The sequence below is a fragment of the Babylonia areolata genome, chromosome 23 (assembly GCF_041734735.1).
Source record: "Babylonia areolata isolate BAREFJ2019XMU chromosome 23, ASM4173473v1, whole genome shotgun sequence".
Taxonomy (NCBI): domain Eukaryota; kingdom Metazoa; phylum Mollusca; class Gastropoda; order Neogastropoda; family Buccinidae; genus Babylonia; species Babylonia areolata.
Window position 1 is genome coordinate 50,898,811 of NC_134898.1, and position 23,622 is coordinate 50,922,432.

Here is a 23,622-nt window from a genome sequence, read left to right on the forward strand (position 1 = left end):
TATCCCATCTCCCACACTGAAATCACACCTGTCTTCCACTTTATCCCATCTCCCACACTGAAATCACACCACTGTCTTCCACTTTATTCCATCTCCCACACTGAAATCACACCACTGTCTTCCACTTTATCCCATCTCCCACACTGAAATCACACCACTGTCTTCCACTTTATCCCATCTCCCACTCTGAAATCACACCTGTCTTCCACTTTATTCCATCTCCCACACTGAAATCACACCTGTCTTCCACTTTATTCCATCTCCCACACTGAAATCACACCTGTCTTCCACTTTATCCCATCTCTCACACTGAAATCACACCTGTCTTCCACTTTATCCCATCTCCCACACTGAAATCACACCTGTCTTCCACTTTATTCCATCTCCCACACTGAAATCACACCTGTCTTCCACTTTATCCCATCTCTCACACTGAAATCACACCTGTCTTCCACTTTATTCCATCTCCCACACTGAAATCACACCTGTCTTCCACTTTATCCCATCTCTCACACTGAAATCACACCTGTCTTCCACTTTATCCCATCTCCCACACTGAAATCACACCTGTCTTCCACTTTATTCCATCTCCCACACTGAAATCACACCTGTCTTCCACTTTATCCCATCTCTCACACTGAAATCACACCTGTCTTCCACTTTATCCCATCTCCCACACTGAAATCACACCTGTCTTCCACTTTATCCCATCTCCCACACTGAAATCACACCACTGTCTTCCACTTTATCCCATCTCCCACTCTGAAATCACACCTGTCTTCCACTTTATTCCATCTCCCACACTGAAATCACACCTGTCTTCCACTTTATTCCATCTCCCACACTGAAATCACACCTGTCTTCCACTTTATCCCATCTCTCACACTGAAATCACACCTGTCTTCCACTTTATCCCATCTCTCACACTGAAATCACACCTGTCTTCCACTTTATCCCATCTCCCACACTGAAATCACACCACTGTCTTCCACTTTATCCCATCTCCCACACTGAAATCACACCACTGTCTTCTCTACTTTATTCCATCTCCCACACTGAAATCACACCACTGTCTTCCACTTTATTCCATCTCCCACACTGAAATCACACCACTGTCTTCCACTTTATCCCATCTCCCACACTGAAATCACACCTGTCTTCCACTTTATCCCATCTCCCACACTGAAATCACACCTGTCTTCCACTTTATCCCATCTCCCACACTGAAATCACACCACTGTCTTCCACTTTATTCCATCTCCCACACTGAAATCACACCACTGTCTTCCACTTTATCCCATCTCCCACACTGAAATCACACCTGTCTTCCACTTTATTCCATCTCCCACACTGAAATCACACCTGTCTTCCACTTTATCCCATCTCCCACACTGAAATCACACTGCTGTCTTCTCTACTTTATCCCATCTCCCACACTGAACTGACACCATCTCCTCCCATTTGTCACAAATGATCATCCTTATTACTGCATGAAAAACCTGAGAAATGTGAAGTCAGTCTGACAAGAAATGCTAACAAGCCTCTTCCAACGTACGTATTGGCATCAGGAGGAGGAATTTTGTTTAATGTCCCGTCACACATATCGGTGATTGAAGACATTTTGTTAAAGTATTTATGAATACATCTGAGTATTATCGGTTAGAAGGGGTGGGAGATGTGGATGAATGGAGGGTTGGGAGAAACTGGGCAAATGAGGGTAAAAATGTGGGTGAAATCTGGAAGAAAAAAACAAAAACAAAAAAAACAACAACCTCTAAATACAGTTACAGGAAATTACTTAAAGGACTTCATAAAAGAGAAGTCGTTAAACTGACAAGTGAAACAAGCATCAGAGGTAAAGGTCACAGCACTACTTTCTTGCTCCGGTTGAAGAGTATCAGCTGCTTTATTGTTTGCATTTGAATCGATAATGCTCACTTCTGTCGTATGTTTTTAAACCACTGACAACAGCACTCAACTAAACTTCTAGATCAAACACAAAATTATAGGATGTTTGCTTTGGTTTCCGCTTTTGCTCATTTGCCAATGCACAAGAATCAGCTGTGGGCTCTGCATATAACTGACTGGGCAAGGGTAGGGAAGTGTTTGTTTACTTCTAAGGAGGAAGGTGGCAGAATGGTTATGATGCTTGTCTGTCAATACAGAGTCCATGAAGGTGTCTGTCTGTCAATAAAGAGTCCATGAGGGTGTCTGTCTGTCAATAGAGTCCATGAAGGTGTCTGTCTGTCAATACAGAGCCCATGAGGGTGTCTGTCTGTCAATACAGAGCCCATGAGGGTGTCTGTCTGTCAATACAGAGTCCATGAAGGTGTCTGTCTGTCAATAGAGTCCATGAGGGTGTCTGTCTGTCAATACAGAGTCCATGAGGGTGTCTGTCTGTCAATACAGAGTCCATGAGGGTGTCTGTCTGTCAATAGAGTCCATGAGGGTGTCTGTCTGTCAATACAGAGTCCATGAGGGTGTCTGTCTGTCAATACAGAGTCCATGAAGGTGTCTGTCTGTCAATACAGAGTCCATGAGGGTGTCTGTCTGTCAATACAGAGTCCATGAAGGTGTCTGTCTGTCAATACAGAGTCCATGAGGGTGTCTGTCTGTCAATACAGAGTCCATGAAGGTGTCTGTCTGTCAATACAGAGTCCATGAAGGTGTCTGTCTGTCAATACAGAGCCCATGGGGGTGTCTGTCTGTCAATACAGAGTCCATGAGGGTGTCTGTCTGTCAATACAGAGTCCATGAAGGTGTCTGTCTGTCAATACAGAGTCCATGAGGGTGTCTGTCTGTCAATACAGAGTCCATGAGGGTGTCTGTCTGTCAATACAGAGTCCATGAAGGTGTCTGTCTGTCAATACAGAGCCCATGGGGGTGTCTGTCTGTCAATACAGAGTCCATGAGGGTGTCTGTCTGTCAATACAGAGTCCATGAGGGTGTCTGTCTGTCAATACAGAGCCCATGGGGGTGTCTGTCTGTCAATACAGAGCCCATGGGGGTGTCTGTCTGTCAATACAGAGTCCATGAGGGTGTCTGTCTGTCAATACAGAGTCCATGAGGGTGTCTGTCTGTCAATACAGAGTCCATGAGGGTGTCTGTCTGTCAATACAGAGCCCATGGGGGTGTCTGTCTGTCAATACAGAGTCCATGAGGGTGTCTGTCTGTCAATACAGAGCCCATGGGGGTGTCTGTCTGTCAATACAGAGTCCATGAGGGTGTCTGTCTGTCAATACAGAGTCCATGAGGGTGTCTGTCTGTCAATACAGAGTCCATGAGGGTGTCTGTCTGTCAATACAGAGCCCATGAGGGTGTCTGTCTGTCAATACAGAGCCCATGGGGGTGTCTGTCTGTCAATACAGAGTCCATGAGGGTGTCTGTCTGTCAATACAGAGCCCATGGGGGTGTCTGTCTGTCAATACAGAGCCCATGAGGGTGTCTGTCTGTCAATACAGAGCCCATGAGGGTGTCTGTCTGTCAATACAGAGTCCATGAGGTGTCTGTCTGTCAATAGAGTCCATGAGGGTGTCTGTCTGTCAATACAGAGTCCATGAAGGTGTCTGTCTGTCAATACAGAGCCCATGAGGGTGTCTGTCTGTCAATACAGAGTCCATGAGGGTGTCTGTCTGTCAATAGAGTCCATGAGGGTGTCTGTCTGTCAATACAGAGTCCATGAGGGTGTCTGTCTGTCAATACAGAGTCCATGAAGGTGTCTGTCTGTCAATACAGAGCCCATGAGGGTGTCTGTCTGTCAATACAGAGCCCATGAGGGTGTCTGTCTGTCAATACAGAGTCCATGAAGGTGTCTGTCTGTCAATAGAGTCCATGAAGGTGTCTGTCTGTCAATACAGAGTCCATGAAGGTGTCTGTCTGTCAATACAGAGCCCATGAGGGTGTCTGTCTGTCAATACAGAGTCCATGAAGGTGTCTGTCTGTCAATAGAGTCCATGAGGGTGTCTGTCTGTCAATACAGAGTCCATGAGGGTGTCTGTCTGTCAATACAGAGTCCATGAAGGTGTCTGTCTGTCAATACAGAGTCCATGAGGGTGTCTGTCTGTCAATACAGAGTCCATGAGGGTGTCTGTCTGTCAATAGAGTCCATGAGGGTGTCTGTCTGTCAATACAGAGCCCATGAGGGTGTCTGTCTGTCAATACAGAGTCCATGAGGGTGTCTGTCTGCCAATACAGAGCCCATGAGGGTGTCTGTCTGTCAATACAGAGTCCATGAGGGTGTCTGTCTGTCAATACAGAGCCCATGGGGGTGTCTGTCTGTCAATACAGAGTCCATGAGGGTGTCTGTCTGTCAATAGAGTCCATGAGGGTGTCTGTCAATACAGAGCCCATGAGGGTGTCTGTCTGTCAATACAGAGTCCATGAGGGTGTCTGTCTGTCAATACAGAGTCCATGAGGGTGTCTGTCAATACAGAGTCCATGAGGGTGTCTGTCAATACAGAGCCCATGAGGGTGTCTGTCTGTCAATACAGAGCCCATGAAGGTGTCTGTCTGCCAATACAGAGTCCATGAGGGTGTCTGTCTGTCAATACAGAGCCCATGAGGGTGTCTGTCTGCCAATACAGAGTCCATGAAGGTGTCTGTCTGTCAATACAGAGCCCATGAGGGTGTCTGTCTGTCAATACAGAGTCCATGAAGGTGTCTGTCTGTCAATACAGAGCCCATGAGGGTGTCTGTCTGTCAATACAGAGCCCATGGGGGTGTCTGTCTGTCAATAGAGAGCCCATGAGGGTGTCTGTCTGTCAATACAGAGTCCATGAGGGTGTCTGTCTGTCAATAGAGTCCATGAGGGTGTCTGTCTGTCAATACAGAGTCCATGAGGGTGTCTGTCTGTCAATACAGAGTCCATGAGGGTGTCTGTCTGCCAATACAGAGCCCATGAGGGTGTCTGTCTGCCAATACAGAGTCCATGAGGGTGTCGGTTCGAACCCCACTCTCCACCTTTCTCCCAAAACTGGAAAATCGATCTTAGTGTCTAGTCATTCGGATGAGACAATAAACCTAAGTGCCGTGTGCAGCACGCACTTGGTGCACTGAAAAAGAACCCATGGCAACAATAGCACTGCCCTCTGGCAAATTCTGCAGAAGAAATCCACTCAGATAGGTACACAAATATATATACGTGCACTCAAGGCCTGACTAAGCACTCAAGGCCTGACTAAGCACGTTGGGTTATCAGGCATCTGCCTAGCAGATGTGGTGTAGCGTGTATGGATTTGTCCAAACACAATGACAATTCCTTGAGAAACTGAAACTGGAACTGAATTGTTGACTTCTGTGTGATGCCCTCTGATCTCTCTTCCATCTTGTGTCCTAAAAACTCGATAATTGACCTCCTTTCTTTTCCCCTGGAAATTTCTGAATTGTCTTTGGAGCTTGTGACACTCTGTTCTCACTAGCTGTGTTAACAATGCTGTGAATGCAGAAGGCATGTTTGTGTGTAAGGAGCAGGGATCAACCTCCAGGAAACAATATTGCCTTACAGAAAAAATATGGTGTGTGTGTGTGTGTGTGTGTGTGTGTGTGTGTGTGTTGTGTGTGTTGTGTGTGTATGTGTGTGTGAGTGTGTGTGTGTGTGTGTGTGTGTGTGTGTGTGTGTGTGTGTGTGTGTGTGTGTGTGTGTGTCAATGTTATCCTGTCATTCTTGAAATACTAAATTTTCTGGGCCAGGTCTTCCCAAAAACACACTACAGTAACAATCAGACAGAGATATTTCAGAAAAAAATCACTTTAAAAAACACAACTAAAAAAAAACCCAAAAAAAACCCAACAAACAAACAAACAGAAAACAAACTGCAGACAACCTGTTATCTACAATAAAGTCACAAGAAGCCCTGATAAAGACTGCTCCTGCCACCATTTCTTTTTAAAAGGAAGGTGACTGGGTAGAAAAACAGTTCCACCAGAAAACAGGACAGCAACAAAAAAAAGCAGTACGTAACACCAAAAAATCAACAGCGTTCACTCACATTTCCAATCAAGTATCGATGACCACGAGGACATTCTGTAAAAGTGAACATACACACAATCCAAATACTAATGACAGAAAAGACACTGTCGCAAAAAATGTTATATGGCAAATTCTGTATTCAAAAACAGTAACCACTTTGTCTGGATTTTGTGAACATGCATGCATTTGCGTGTGTGTGTGTGTGTGTGTGTGTGTGCAAGCACTTGCATTTGCATGGGTATATGTGTGAATGTGCACGTGTTAGTAACATGCTACATGTATCTTTATATAAACCTGACATTTCTGGTGGAAATTTTAAGATAATTAAAAAAAAAACCCAAAAAACCCCCACACAAAAAGACTTCTGACCCCTCTCCCCACCCAAACACTAACACACACACTCACATCTACCACAATCACTAGCTCTTGTATGCAATTCATTTAACACAGCCACTGAAATGCATTTACATGGGTGTAGTTTTCATTCTGGATCTGAAAAGTTTCATGCCTGTAAGTGTTCAGGAATGCATGAAATTCCTCAATCAACTTATGAAGTCAACATGTGTCTACTATGGCACCAACACAGATTTTCTTCTTTTTTTTTAACTTAAGAATTTCTTCATGTGTGTTTCAAACCAACATAAAACCTGTGGAGAATATGGCAGAAGGGTGAGGGAGGAAGCAAATAGTTTTCTTACGCCAAACTTTCTCCTGAATGACGGCAAGAACTTCCTGAATGTTGTCCTGGGGCATGGTGGGCAGGAATGCGTTCTGGAACAGATCAGTCACACATCAGAACAGACCAGTCACACATCAGAACAAATCAGTCACACATCAGAACAGACCAGTCACGCATCAGAACAGACCAGTCACACATCAGAACAGATCAGTCACACACCAGAACAGACCAGTCACACATCAGAACAGACCATTCACACATCAGAACAGACCGGTCACACATCAGAACAGACCATTCACACATCAGAACAGACCGGTCACACATCAGAACAGATCAGTCACACATCAGAACAGACTGGTCACACATCAGAACAGACCATTTACACATCAGAACAGATCAGTCACACATCAGAACAGACTGGTCACACATCAGAACAGACCATTTACACATCAGAACAGATCAGTCACACATCAGAACAGACTGGTCACACATCAGAACAGACCATTTACACATCAGAACAGATCAGTCACACATCAGAACAAACCAGTCACACATCAGAACAGACCTGTCACACACCAGAACAGACCAGTCACACATCAGAACAGACCAGTCACACATCAGAACAAACCAGTCGTACATCACACATCAGAACAGACCATTTACACATCAGAACAGATCAGTCACACATCAGAACAGACTAGTCACACATCAAAACAGACCTGTCACACATCAGAACAGACCAATCACGCATCAGAACAGACTGGTGACACATCAGAACAGACCATTCACACATCAGAACAGACCAGTCACACATCAGAACAGACTGGTCACACATCAGAACAGACTAGTCACACATCAGAACAGACCAGTCACACACCGGTCACACATCAGAACAGACCGGTCACACATCAGAACAGACCGGTCACACATCAGAACAGACCGGTCACACATCAGAACTGACTGGTGACACATCAGAACAGACCGGTCACACATCTGAACAGACCATTTACACATCAGAACAGATCAGTCACACATCAGAACAGACCAGTCACACATCAGAACAGACTGGTCACACATCCAAACAGACCAGTGACACATCAGAACAGATCAGTCACACATCAAAACAGACTGGTCACACATCAAAACAGACTGGTCACACATTAGAACAGACCATTCGTATATCAGAACAGACCATTTACACATCAGAACAGACCAGTCACACATTAGAACAGACCATTCATACATCAGAACAAACCAGTTGTACATCACATATCAGAACAGACCATTTGTATATCAGAACAGACCAGTTACACATCAGAACAGACCAATCACACATCAGAACAGCCATTCACACATAAGAACAGACTATTCACACATCCGAACAGACCAGTCACACATCCGAACAGACCATTCACACAATAGAACAGCCATTCACACATCGAACAGACCAGTCACACATCAATAGAAATTTCTGTCCGTGTCATTGTTGGAAATTTGCCATTGTAAAATCATTCAATTCATGTGAAATTGTCATAGGTGGATACTGTCTTCATTTGTCTTCCATTTTCAGAAAAGTATAGGTTATATGTACCATCTCTTAGTAAGTTATGTACCCAGATTTTATTTTGATTATTACCCTCTGTGACTAGAACATCCCTGGGCATCAAAAACACAAAGGCACTGAAAGGGTTAATAGAGTTACTGTGGTCGTTTGTGTTCAGTACTCAAACCACCAAGCACAGTAATGAAAATGATACACATCTTCATTCATACACTCACAAAATAGGCTCTACCTTATCAAAGTTATTGTGGGTGTTTGTGTTCGATACTCAAGCCACCAGGCACACCAAGAAAATAGATTAGTAGGTGCTAATCTGTAGATTCTACAGGTGTTATTAATATTGTGCCTGCAAATAAATAAATAGGCAGTAATCTGTAGATTCTACAGTTGTAACACTGTGCCTGAAAATAAATAAGCCTGAGCTCATTTGTAGATTCTATGGGTGTAATATTGTGTCTGAAAATAAATAAGCCAGAGCTAATCTGTAGATTCTATGGGTGTAATATTGTGTCTGAAAATAAATAAGCCAGAGCTAATCTGTAGATTCCACAGATGTAATATTGTGTCTGAAAATAAATAATGAAGAGCTAACCTGTAGATTCTATGGGTGTAATATTGTGTCTGAAAATAAATAAGCCGGAGCTAAGCTGTAGATTCTATGGGTGTAATATTGTGTCTGAAAATAAATAATGAAGAGCTAACCTGTAGATTCTATGGGTGTAATATTGTGTCTGAAAATAAATAAGCCGGAGCTAAGCTGTAGATTCTATGGGTGTAATATTGTGTCTGAAAATAAATAAGGAAGAGCTAAGCTGTAGATTCTATGGGTGTGATACCGTGACTGAAAATAAATAAGCCGGAGCTAATCAATAAATTCTATGGGTGTGATACTGTGACTGAAAATAAATAAGCCGGAGCTAATGAATAAATTCTATGGGTGTGATACCGTGACTGAAAATAAATAAGCCGGAGCTAATCAATAAATTCTATGGGTGTAATATTGTATCTGAAAATAAATAAGCCGCAGCTAATCAATAAATTCTATGGGTGTGATACTGTGACTGAAAATAAATAAGCCGGAGCTAATCTGCAGATTCTACAGGTGTAATATTGTGCCTGAAAATAAACACGTCGAAGCTAATCTGCAGATTCTAAGGGTGTAATAAAGATTTTCCAGGAGGAAGTACTGGCCAACACCGACAGCAGAGGAAGCCAAACTGTACGGCACCCTGGAGGAGCTGCGACGGATGGCAGCCTTCACTAAGACACCGGGCTGCTCATCTAATGGGAGGCAAACGAGGAAGAAGAAGAAGAAAGATTTTACAGGTATAACAAAGATTCTACAGGTGTAATATTGTGCCTGAAAATAAACAAGTAGGAGCTAATCAATAGATTCTACAGGTATAAAAATAAGATTTTACAGGTATAACAAAGATTCTACAGGTGTAATATTGTGCCTGAAAATAAACAAGTAGGAGCTAATCAACAGATTCTACAGGTATAAAAATAAGATTTTACAGGTGTAACAAAGATTCTACAGGTGTAATATAGTGCCTGAAAATAAACAAGTAGGAGCTAATCAACAGATTCTACAGGTATAAAAATAAGATTTTACAGGTATAACAAAGATTCTACAGGTGTAATATAGTGCCTGAAAATAAACAAGTAGGAGCTAATCAACAGATTCTACAGGTATAAAAATAAGATTTTACAGGTATAACAAAGATTCTACAGGTGTAATATTGTGCCTGAAAATAAACAAGTAGGAGCTAATCAACAGATTCTACAGGTATAAAAATAAGATTTTACAGGTATAACAAAGATTCTACAGGTGTAATATAGTGCCTGAAAATAAACAAGTAGGAGCTAATCAACAGATTCTACAGGTATAAAAATAAGATTTTACAGGTATAACAAAGATTCTACAGGTGTAATATAGTGCCTGAAAATAAACAAGTAGGAGCTAATCAACAGATTCTACAGGTATAAAAATAAGATTTTACAGGTATAACAAAGATTCTACAGGTGTAATATTGTGCCTGAAAATAAACAAGTAGGAGCTAATCAATAGATTCTACAGGTATAAAAATAAGATTTTACAGGTATAACAAAGATTCTACAGGTGTAATATTATTCCTGAAAATAAACAATCAGGAGCTAATCAATAGATTCTACGGGTATTACTATTTCCACACTGAAATCAAAAGTGTTTGTGGAATGCCAGCAGCCACAGGGAAACGGCGCCAGCTAGCTACTTACCACCATGGTGGCGGGCTGGAACAGCAGGGCGGACAGTGGTGACAGCAGAGAGGGGGCGGGGCCGGCTCTGGGCCTCAGCGCCAGACGCAGGTGTGTCAGCACGCACAGCAGACTCTGTGTGCCCAGGTCCTGGTCGACACACACCCGAAGCAGGCCGCCCGCCTCCCCCAGCTGGTTGTCGCACAGCTGCTGGGCCAGGGCCTGGGGAACACGCATGACACACTGAGCAATACGCATTATGCAGTACACATTACACAGTCACAGTAACACACTGAGCAATACGCATTATGCAGTACACATTACACAGTCACAGTAACACACTGAGCAATACGCATTATGCAGTACACATTACACAGTCACAGTAACACACTGAGCAATACGCATTATGCAGTACACATTACACAGTCACAGTGGTGGTGTGTGTCCATCGAGATCGATGATGACCATCGTTATCCAGCTGGGGGATGGGGGGAGGGTGGTGGTGGGGTGGGGGGGAGGATGCTCATGAATCTATCTGTGAATGCGCAGATGGCTGAATAGTCCAATCTGCGCACGAAATGTTCGCTGACAGTTGGGGCAGACAAAGACAGGCATACCATTGTCAGGGAGCTTGTTTGCCCGTGACTTTCTGGCCTGCCTCTTCTGAACAGCTGCAGCAGTCCTGTTGGCCTCGCACAACTTGGCGCCTTTGTGCACAGCAGCACACCATTTGTCACGGTCCACTGCAGATTCCTCCCAGGAGTCAGGGTTGATATCAAACGCTTTCAGAGAGACTTTCAGAGTATCTCTGAAGCGCTTCTTCTGACCTCCGTGTGATCTCTTCCCTTGTTGCAGCTCGCCATAGAAAAGCCTTTTGGGCAGCCGATGGTCTGGCATGCGCGCCATGTGTCCAGCCCAGCGAAGCTGGGACTGCATCAGGATGGTGAAGATGCTGGGAAGGGTGGCTTTTGCGAGCACCTCTGTGTCTGGGGTCTTGTCTTGCCACTTGATGTTCAGTAGCTTCCTGAGGCATGTTGTGTGGAAGTGGTTCAGCTTCTTGGCATGTCGTTGGTACACTGTCCAAGTTTCGCAGGCGTACAGTAGTGTGGGGAGAACTACTGCTCTGTAGACCTTTAGCTTGGTCTCAAGACTAATGCCTCTTCTGTTCCAGACATTTGCACTGAGTCTACCAAAAGTTGCGCTTGCTCTTGCAATCCTGACGTTCACTTCATCGTCGATGGTCGCATTTCGTGACAGTGTGCTGCCAAGGTATGTGAACTGCTCCACCGCACTGAGTCTCTGACCATTGACTGTGATGTTGGGCTCAACGTAGGGTTTCCCTGGGGCTGGCTGATGGAGAACTTCAGTTTTCCTCGTGCTGATGGTAAGGCCGAAGTTCCTGCTGGCAGTGGCAAACTTGTCAACGCTGAGTTGCATGTCAGCTTCAGATCCAGCATTGAGGGCACAATCATCAGCAAACAAAAAGTCTCTGATGATGTCTGTCATGACCTTCGTTTTTGCTTGAAGCCTTCTGAGGTTAAACAACTTACCATCTGTTTGGTACTTTAGGCCAATTCCAACATCGCCATCTCTGAAGGCATCAGTAAGCATTGCAAAGAACATGAGGCTGAACAGCGTTGGAGCCAGGACGCAGCCTTGCTTGACACCATTTGTGACAGCAAAAGGAGCAGATGTTTCGCCTTTGTCCTGGACTCGAGCCTGCATGCCTTCATGGAATTGGCTGACCAAGGAAATAAATTTCCGAGGGCATCCGTACTTGGCCATGATCTTCCACAGTCCCTCTCTACTCACGGTGTCGAAGGCCTTAGTGAGGTCGACATAGGTGGAGAACAGATCAGCATTTTGCTCCTGACATTTCTCTTGCAGCTGCCTTGCAGCAAACACCATGTCGGTGGTTCCGCGCTCTTTCCGGAATCCACATTGGCTCTCAGGCAAATGACCTTGGTCAAGGTGTGCTGTGAGGCGGTTTAGTAGGATCCTGGCAAGTATCTTGCCTGCGATGGAGAGCAAGGAAATGCCCCGATGGTTATCACAGGCTTGCCGGTTCCCCTTTCGCTTGTACAAGTGAATGATAGATGCATCTTTGAAATCCTGGGGGATCGTCTCTTCTTTCCACATGAGTGAGTACAGCTGATGGAGCTTCTCAGTCAGCACAGTGCCTCCATCCTTGTAGACCTCTGCTGGTATGGAGTCTGAGCCAGGTGCTTTGCCACTGGATAGCAGACGAATTGCTTTCTGGGTCTCAAGAGGTGTAGGCGGATCGTCCAGTGCTTCGTTGATGGGGACTTGTGGGAGACGGTCTATGGCTTCATCATTTATGGAGGAAGGGCGATTTAAGACACTGTTGAAGTGCTCAGCCCAGCGTTCGAGAATTTTCTCCTTCTCGGTGATCAAGGTATTCCCATCTGCACTGAGGAGGGGGGATGATCCTGAGGATGTGGGGCCGTAGACTTCTTTTAAGGCATCATAGAACCTCTTCATATCGTGCCTGTCAGCATATCCCTGGATCTCATCAGCTTTGTCACTCAGCCACTTATCCTGCATCTGGCGTAACTTTTGCTGAACAGTCCTGCGGATGGCATCGTACACATCCTTTTTTGATGTGGACTTTGGGTTGCTCAGGTAGGCTTGATGCAGACGGCGTTTCTCATCCAGAAGCTGCTTGATTTCATCACAGTTTTCATCAAACCAGTCTTTGTGCTTTCTGGACATGGGTCCCAGGGTCTCTGAAGCTGTACTATAGATCAGCTCATGCAGGGTCCTCCAGTCAGACTCCACATTCTGGTTGTCCAGAGAGGCGGATTCCAGACGATCTTCCAGCAGCTCCACAAAGGACTGTTTGATGGTGATGTTTTTCAGCTTAGCGATGTTGAGCCGTTTTGGAGCCTTCTGGCCTTGGGGGCGTCTCTTGGGCTGGATTCGAATATTCAGCTTTGAGACTACAAGGCGATGGTCTGTCCAACACTCGGCGCCGCACATGGTCTTTGTTACACGTACATCTTGCCTATCCCTTTCCTGACGATGACATAATCGATGAGATGCCAATGCTTTGAGCGAGGGTGCATCCATGACGTCCTGTTACGGGTAGGGAGGCAGAAAACTGTGTTGGTTATCAGCAGTTCGTGCTCTGCACAGGTCTGAAGCAAAAGCAATCCATTTGGGTTGCAGTGGCCCACACCGTGCTTTCCAATCACTCCATCCCAGGAGATGTAGTCAGAGCCAACTCTAGCACTGAAGTCCCCAAGAATGATGAGCTTGTCTGCTTTAGGGATAGCAGCAATGACAGAGTGAAGGTCCTCGTAGAACTTCGCCTTCACTTCATCCGGGTTGGTCATGGTTGGGGCGTAGGCACTGACAATGGTGAGGTGCTTCTGGCCAGATGCCAGTGGGAGTTTCATGGTCATAAGCCTATCGTTGACTCCCTTTGGGATTCCAGCTAGCTTGCTGACAAGTGCTGTTTTTACTGCAAAACCAACACCAGCCTCATGTCGCTCTTCGCTTCCTCGTCCACTCCAGAAGAAGGTGTAACCAGATCCCCGTTCATAGAGCTCGCCTTCACCTGCAAGCCGAGTCTCACTCAAGGCTGCGATGTCAATGTTGTATCTGGTGAGTTCGGATGCAACTAGTGCCGTTCTCCTTTGGGGTCTGTCCGCGTTATCTCTGTCCAGGAGAGTCCTTATGTTCCAAGCACCAATGGTGAGAGGAACGATACTTGTTTTTTTCTTTTCTTTCTTGTTGTTTCGACCGCTGATGTAGGGTCCCCGCCAGCCGCGGTATGCTGGCCAGGGTGATATGGAGCAGGCAATTTTTAGGGCACCTTTTCTAGCCCCTTCCTCATGCCAGGGAGGTGAGCAGTGCATTCCTAAAGAGGGCTGCTCAGACGCTCAGACGGCTGCCGAGCTCCATCGCTGCTCCTGTCGACGAAGAACGACCTTATGGCCTGAGCCGCCTGCGTGCAGGTCTGCGACTGCGACTGCCAGTGTACCCACACCTGTCGTTTCGTCGCTCGCCTGTCACCACAGGACTTGGGGGTGATGAAATGATGAAGGATGAAAGGTCATTTTGGATGACTGATGACTTGCGCGATGAGTTTGTTTAAAGTGAAGAGGAGTTGCGCAACGTCAACCTCACTCTCTCGTCCGGGTCCACCAATTTCCAGTGGCAAGACTAAGTCGAGACAACTGGAGGATGAGCACGGATGCAGTGGATGACCAAGATATCCTTTCGGTGTCTCATCTTGCTCTCTGCACTCCACAGTGCGTTGCTGTAACCGCCTTCCTCTCCGTTGAACCGATAGGTTTCTTCCGCAGATTCTGCCGGATCCAGACTTCGCATGCATGGGTAGACACACCCCGGGGGCCAACTGCGTGTGACATGCACACAGCACAGTGGAGCTAGATGGCCGTCGGTGGCTCTCCTGAGCCAACGCCCTTTTATGTTTCTCCATAAGGGTGTCTAGCCACCCGCCTCACCAGTCCCGGAAGGGAGCGGTGGGAGTGCCGGTTTAGTCGGCGGCAACCCGACCCTGAACAGGTTGTACTGGATTACAGGTTACCAGTAACAGATCTAATGACCTGACCTGACACAGTAACACACTGAGCAATACGCATTATGCAGTACACATTACACAGTCACAGTAACACACTGAGCAATACGCATTATGCAGTACACATTACACAGTCACAGTAACACACTGAGCAATACGCATTATGCAGTACACATTACACAGTCACAGTAACACACTGAGCAATACGCATTATGAAGTACACATTACACAGTCAAAGTAACACACTGAGCAACATGCATTGTTCAGTACACATTACACAGTCACAGTAACACACTGAGCAATACGCATTATGCAGTACACATTACACAGTCACAGTAACACACTGAGCAATACGCATTGTTCAGTACACATTACACAGTCACAGTAACACACTGAGCAATACGCATTATGCAGTACACATTACACAGCCAAAGCACACTATACAACACACAACACACACTGTATAAAAAATAGCGCGCACTATACTATGCGCAACACACACTTTACGACATAGCGCATACTATACAACACGCAACACATTGTATAACACAGCGCACACTATACAACATGCAATACACAGTTGCACAGCACAGAATTTACAACAAACAAAAACATTGCACACATCACACATGCACACAACTCACATACACTACACACAAAACACAAACCACAAGAACACACACACACACACACAAAAAGGAAACCAGTAGCACACAAAACACTTGCCATTAAAAATGTTTACCTTGTCTTGCAGAGCATCACAGTTCTGAATCAGCTGCCTCACATTGTCAGCCTGCACACGTACAGAACATCAGTCATTCTCTGAAATCTATACAGCACATCAATCATTCTCTGACAATCTATACAGCAAATCAGTCATTCTCTGACAATCTATCATCAGTCATTCTCTGATAATCTATACAGCACATCAGTCATTCTCTGATAATCTATCATCAGTCATTCTCTGATAATCTATACAGCACATCAGTCATTCTCTGACAATCTATACAGCACATCAGTCATTCTCTGATAATCTATACAGCACATCAGTCATTCTCTGATAATCTATACAGCACATCAGTCATTCTCTGATAATCTATACAGCACATCCGTCATTATCTGATAATCTATACAGCACATCCGTCATTATCTGATAATCTATACAGCACATCAGTCATTCTCTGACAATCTATACAGCACATCAGCCATTCTCTGATAATCTATACAGCACATCCATCATTCTCTGACAATCTATACAGCACATCAGTCATTCTCTGATAATCTATACAGCACATCAGTCATTCTCTGACAATCTATACAGCACATCAGTCATTCTCTGACAATCTATACAGCACATCAGTCATTCTCTGATAATCTATACAGCACATCAGTTAGACAGAAGGAAAAAGAGTAGAGGGCAAGGGGACACTGGGAGAGATGGCAAAAAAGGGAGGACAAGATAACAGGAGAAATGGAGGCAAGGGGGCAGAAGAGAGAGGGCAAGATAACAGGAGAAATGGAGGCAAGGGGGCAGGAGAGAGAGGGCAAGATAACAGGAGAAATGGAGGCAAGGGGGCAAAAGAGAGAGGAGAAATGGAGGCAAGGGGGCAGAAGAGAGAGGACAAGATAACAGGAGAAATGGAGGCAAGAGGGCAGAAGAGAGAGGGCAAGACGACAGGAGAAATGGAGGCACGGGGGCAGAAGAGAGAGGGCAAGACGACAGGAGAAATGGAGGCACGGGGGCAGAAGAGAGAGGACCAGACGACAGGAGAAATGGAGGCACGGGGGCAGAAGAGAGAGGACCAGACGACAGGAGAAATGGAGGCAAGGGGGCAGAGGAGAGAGGGCAAGATAACAGGAGAAATGGAGGCAAGGGGGCAGGAGAGAGAGGGCAAGATAACAGGAGAAATGGAGGCAAGGGGGCAGAGGAGAGAGGGCAAGATAACAGGAGAAATGGAGGCAAGGGGGCAGAGGAGAGAGGGCCAGACGACAGGAGAAATGGAGGCAAGGGGGCAGGAGAGAGAGGGCCAGACGACAGGAGAAATGGAGACAAGGGGGCAGAGGAGAGAGGGCCAGATGACAGGAGAAATGGAGGCAAGGGGGCAGGAGAGAGAGGACCAGACGACAGGAGAAATGGAGGCAAGGGGGCAGAAGAGAGAGGACAAGATAACAGGAGAAATGGAGGCAAGGGGGCAGGAGAGAGAGGACAAGATAACAGGAGAAATGGAGGCAAGGGGGCAGGAGAGAGAGGACCAGACGACAGGAGAAATGGAGGCAAGGGGGCAGAAGAGAGAGGACAAGATAACAGGAGAAATGGAGGCAAGGGGGCAGGAGAGAGAGGACAAGATAACAGGAGAAATGGAGGCAAGGGGGCAGAAGAGAGAGGACAAGATAACAGAAGAAATGGAGGCAAGGGGGCAGGAGAGAGAGGACAAGATAACAGGAGAAATGGAGGCAAGGGGGCAGGAGAGAGAGGACAAGATAACAGGAGAAATGGAGGCAAGGGGGCAGGAGAGAGAGGACAAGATAACAGGAGAAATGGAGGCAAGGGGGCAGGAGAGAGAGGACAAGATAACAGGAGAAATGGAGGCAAGGGGGCAGGAGAGAGAGGACAAGATAACAGGAGAAATGGAGGCAAGGGGGCAGAAGAGAGAGGGCAACAGGAGAAATGGAGGCAAGGGGGCAGAAGAGAGAGGACAAGATAACAGGAGAAATGGAGGCAAGGGGGCAGAAGAGAGAGGGCAACAGGAGAAATGGAGGCAAGGGGGCAGAAGAGAGAGGGCAAGACGACAGGAGAAATGGAGACAAGGGGGCAGAGGAGAGAGGGCAAGATAACAGGAGAAATGGAGGCAAGGGGGCAGAAGAGAGAGGACAAGATAACAGAAGAAATGGAGGCAAGGGGGCAGGAGAGAGAGGACAAGATAACAGGAGAAATGGAGGCAAGGGGGCAGGAGAGAGAGGACAAGATAACAGGAGAAATGGAGGCAAGGGGGCAGAAGAGAGAGGACAAGATAACAGGAGAAATGGAGGCAAGGGGGCAGAAGAGAGAGGGCCAGATGACAGGAGAAATGGAGGCAAGGGGGCAGAGGAGAGAGGGCAACAGGAGAAATGGAGGCAAGGGGGCAGAAGAGAGAGGGCCAGACGACAGAAGGCAGACTGACCACCACGGCACGGACAGGGTCTGGTGTGGGATGCAGGATGGACATGGTGATCTCTCGATGCAGGGCCAGCAACAACAGGGTTTCCTTCTGTTCCCCTCCCAGCTGCAGGTTCTGAGGAGACACACACCACAGAACCACGGCTACTGGAGCAGCTACATCACATGTAAAGGAGTTGTATTACACCATTATGTCGTACCACAACACCACAGTCACTGGAGCATTTGTTTCAGGTGTAAATAAGGTGTATTACAACACAACACCACAGTCACTGGAGCATTTGTTTCAGGTGTAAATAAGGTGTATTACAACACAACACCACAGTCACTGGAGCATTTGCTTCAGGTGTAAATAAGGTGTATTACAACACAACACCACAGTCACTGGAGCATTTGTTTCAGGTGTAAATAAGGTGTATTACAACACAACACCACAGTCACCAGAGCATTTGTTTCAGGTGTAAATAAGGAGTATTACAACACAACACCACAGTCACTGGAGCAGCATATATATCACAAGTAAATAAGTTATCATACAACACATCACATGTGCTGGATCACAACAGTTGTATCAGACGTAAATAAGTTATCATACAACACATCACATGTGCTGGATCAGTTGTATCAGACCTAAATAAGTTGTCATACATCACATTTATTGGATCATTTGTCATACAACACATCACATATGCTGGATCAGTTGTATCAGATGCAAATTGTTATCATACAACACAACACTATGGCACTGAAGCACTGATATTAACTAAAAGTAAGTAACTATGATTCAACACAGCATCACAGCATGGAAACACTTCTATCAGATGTCAGTGAGTTATATAATACAACACACCACCACCGTACTGACGCCCTAACAGTGGGAAGAAGTGGATAATAATTGAACCAAACATCACATGCTTGCGTCCAAAAACAAAACATAGATAAATAAGTAAGCAACAAAATCTTCTTCTTCTTCTTCTTCATTCATGGGCTGCAACTCTCACGTTCACTCATGTGTACATGAGTGGGCTTTTACTTGTACAACCAATTTTACCCTGCCATGAAGGCAGCCATACTCGGCTTTTGGGGACGTAAGCAAATAAATAAACAAATAAAAAAGTAAATAAATGAACAAGTAAATGAACAAACAAACAAATAAATAAATAAGTAAATGAATAAATAAATAAATAAATAAAAATGTGAATAAATGAATAAACAAATAAATAAGTAAACGAATAAATAAATCAATGAATAATGAATAAATGAATAAACAGATAAATCCATCAACCAATCAATCAGTCAATCTTCAAACAAATAAATAAATATGTAAATGAATGAATAAATAAATAGATGAAAATGCAGATAAGTGAATAAAGAATGAATGAATAAATAAATGAATAATGAATAAACAGATAAATCAATCAACCAATCAATCACACAATCTTCAAACGAACAAACAAATAAATAAATAAATAATTAAATGAATGAATAAATAAATGAATAATTAAAACAGATAAATCAATCAACCAATCAATCAGTCAATCTTCAAACAAATAAATAAATAAATAAATAAAATAAACTCTCAAACACTGGCCCCCACCTGCAGGGCTTGCAGCAGCTCAGCCGAGTCCCCGTCCAGCTTGACCTGTGCCAGCAGATCGCGGACAGCTTTGTACTGGTCACCACACAGCAGGTAGCGGTCAGCCACCGCCTCCACCTGCAGGCATGCAGTGTCAGGAACAGCCATAGAACAAATGGTTGCTGATGATGATGGGGATACTTATACAGCGCCTGTCCTTGGCTTTGCATCTTGTTACAGAATCAGAGTAAATTTTCAGGTCAATTAAACCTTAACAAGGTTTATAAGACATGCATGCAAAGTTACATGGACCACACACAAAAAGCAAAACAAAATAATAAATAAATATGTTACATGAATGAGGAATGAAGGATATGGATGCTTATACAGCGCCAGTCCTTGGTCAGAGACCAAGCTCTAAACACAGGAGTCATTTGCACAGCAGGCTGCCTTACCACGGGTTGAGCCATGATGGCTACCATTGGGAGCTCATCATTCGTTTCCTGTGGCGTTCAATCAGATTTCAGGCATGCACTTATGCACACTTTACGTGTATGACCATTTTTGTTTATCTACCCAGCCATGTAGGCAGCTATATTCCGTTTTCAGGGGTGTACATGCTGGGTATGTTCTTGTTTCTATAACTCACAGAACGCTGACACGGATTACAGGATCTTTAACATGCATATTTTATCTTGTGCGTGCGTATACACACGAAAGGGATTCAGGTACAAGCAGGTCTGCGCATATGTTGACCTGGGAGATCAGAAAAATATCCACCCTTTACCCACCAGGCGAAGTTACGAAGATTCGAATGCGGAACCTCAGACTGAAAGTCCAACGCTCCAGTTAACCACTCAGCTATTGCAGAAATAAAAAAACTTATCAATGGAGAAAGTCTGTAAGAAAACAACAACAACAACAGTGGAGTGATGGCCTAGAGGTAACGCGTCCGCCTAGGAAGCGAGAGAATCTGAGCGTGCTGGTTCGAATCACGGCTCAGCCACCAATATTTTCTCCCCCTCCACTAGACCTCGAGTGGTGATCTGGACGCTAGTCATTTGGATGAGATGATAAACTGAGGTCCCACCTGCAGCATGCACTTAGTGCAGTTAAAAGAACCCATGGCAACAAAAGGATCGTTCCTGGCAAAATTCTGTAGGAAAATCTACTGCGATAGGAAAAACAAATAAAACTGCACGCAGGAAAAAATACAAAAAATGGGTGGCGCTGTAGTGTAGCAACGCGCTCTCCCTGGGGAGAGCAGCCCGAATTTCACACAGAGAAATCTGTTGTGATAAAAAGAAATACAAATACAACATAAAACAAGACTGAGATACGAAGCGTCACTTCTTCAAACCAGACTTGTCTGCAGGGACTGTGGTGACTGGAAATGACTGGAGGTAAAAGTCAGCACCTAAGAGAAGTTAGGAGTTAAAACTTAAATCACCTTGTTTCTTCTGGAGGAGGAATTTTGTTTAATGTCCCGTCACACATATCGGTGATTGAAGACATTTTGTTAAAGTATTTATGAATACATTTGAGTATTATCGGTCAGAAGGGGTTGGAGAATGGAGGGTTGGGGAAAACTGGGGAAATGAGGGTGAAATGTGGGTGAAATTTGAAAAAACAAAAGAAAAAAATTTCTAAATACAATTACAGGAAATTACTTAAAGGACTTCATAAAAGAGAAGTCGTTAAACTGACAAGAGAAACAACTGATAATGAATGCAAAAAGTCAAAAACATCTTCTATTTGTAGTTCTTTTCCGATAAAGTCATGATGGCTGAGGAAAAATTACACATTAAAATGTATTTGCGTGTGTGTGTGAATGGGCTTTTTGGGGTCTTTTTTTTGTTCTTTTGACACCACTCTTTTTTTTGTATGGTGTGTGTAAAGGAAAAGAATGTCTGTAATGTTTCAATACCAGCAGGGGGCACAAGAAATAAACGTTTTGCCTCATTTGCCTTCAACGTTAGGCAGCAGAGAAAGAGATGGGAAGAGATGGGAAGTGTAGACATGGTTATGGGCAACAACAGCAACTTTTGTTTTTCATCCCAAACCTGGGAAACTATTTAGTTGATGACTTTTAACTATCACTATAATAATAACACTGCTCAAGAACAAAGTTCAATTGTTGAATTAGTTATATCTGAAATGATCAGTAAACAAAATTGATGAAATGTTCAACCTGATCAGTCTGTTTGCTAAATACTTTGTTTTTATTTGAAAAAAGAACAACACACACGACAGACATTGTACAGTGTAGTATTTTCAATTCCAGAAAAACAGAGAAATGAATAAGTGTCTACATTCTTTAGACATGTCTAATTTTGTCTTTCCTAGAAAATGGTAGCCATATTTTAAAAAAAAAAAAAGAAGAAGAAAAGAATAAAACAAACAATTCAAACTCTTAAACAATGTGTGAAAATGTCTTTGAATCAAACTGTCATCACAGATGAAGACGCACTTTTACTTCCATTTGCCTTAGCTAACATGTACACTGTTCCAAATTTATAAAAATCCTTTCACTGTTTTCATTTCTAACTGATCAAAATGTGAGCCCCTCCCTCCAAAGAAAACCCATCACTGTTGATGCTGCTGCCACAGAACCCACCTGGTCATCAGACTCCTGGATGGTCAGCCAGTCCAGGCGGTCATCATGTTTGGCTCGCTTGACCAGCGTCATGAAGTCCTGGATCCCGTACTCCCGGCACAGCTGTTTGACCAGGAACTTCCTGCAGCCACAATGAACATTCAGCCCTCTTTCAGTCCATACAATGAACCTTCAGTCCTCTGTCAGTCCACACCATGAACATTCAGACCTCTATCAGTCCACACCATGAACATTCAGTCATCTGTCAGTCCACACCGTGAACATTCAGACCTCTGTCAGTCCACACCGTGAACATTCAGTCCTCTGTCAGTCCACACCATGAACATTCAGTCCTCTGTCAGTCCACACCATGAACATTCAGACACCTGCCAGTCCACACCATGAACATTCAGCCCTCTGTCAGTCCACTTCATCTGTACACAGTATGAGCATTCATCCTTCCATCAGTGCAAGACTTTTATACTCAAAAGTTATCAACAACAAAAAATTAAGCACAAGGAAATGCAAGCACTTGCTTATCTTGTATCTTCACCAATAAAGAATAAAGAAAACAAGAGAGGCAAGGCCTTCAAGACTCACTTGTGGCAAATTAAGTCCCCTAGCGTTAATTACAGAGTAATTTCCCTTTTTTACTATGCACCAAAATGTTTGCAAAATAAATAAAACTTCCACGCTTAGCAAAAGAAGTTCCTGTTTGAACAAAAAAATGATAATAATGACTGCTCTTGTTGTTGGGTCAGAATATCAGATCAAAGTGCCAAGTTTAGAGAATACAAAAAATATAAATATAACAGTAAATGCAGTTTGCATATAATTAGGCTTCATTTTTTTTTTTTTTTTTTTTTGTGCCCATCCCAGAGGTGCAATATTGTTTTAAACAAGATGACTGGAAAGAACTGAATTTTTCCTATTTTTATGCCTAATTTGGTGTCAACTGACAAAGTATTTGCAGAGAAAATGTCAATGTTAAAGTTTACCACGGACACACAGACACACACACACACACACACACACACACAGACAACCGAACACCGGGTTAAAACATAGACTCACTTTGTTATCACAAGTGAGTCAAAAAGGAAGAAACTTCAGAAAGCTTCCGGAGGGTGAGTGATGTTATATTACTTCTGTTGTTTTTTTAAAGTATTGCTTGCAAGTTTGTAACTTGACATTTAAAAACAAAATCAATCCTATTCCTGTGTCTTTATTCGTAACAAATTTACTGCCAAAAGCACAGCACAGCCACAGTTCAGTTACTC

At 44.2% G+C, this 23,622-nt stretch overlaps 1 protein-coding gene across 1 annotated transcript in view; it reads right to left on the minus strand.

Annotated features, from left to right (window-relative positions):
* LOC143297897 (E3 ubiquitin-protein ligase rnf213-alpha-like) overlaps positions 1 to 23,622 on the minus strand; it is a 226,109-nt gene that overhangs the window by 37,623 nt on the left and 164,864 nt on the right. The window contains 7 exon segments of the mRNA XM_076610432.1: positions 5,988 to 6,022; positions 6,667 to 6,739; positions 10,468 to 10,668; positions 15,756 to 15,806; positions 18,175 to 18,285; positions 19,768 to 19,884; positions 22,364 to 22,484. Of these exon segments, the coding sequence (XP_076466547.1) occupies positions 5,988 to 6,022; positions 6,667 to 6,739; positions 10,468 to 10,668; positions 15,756 to 15,806; positions 18,175 to 18,285; positions 19,768 to 19,884; positions 22,364 to 22,484 (709 nt within the window).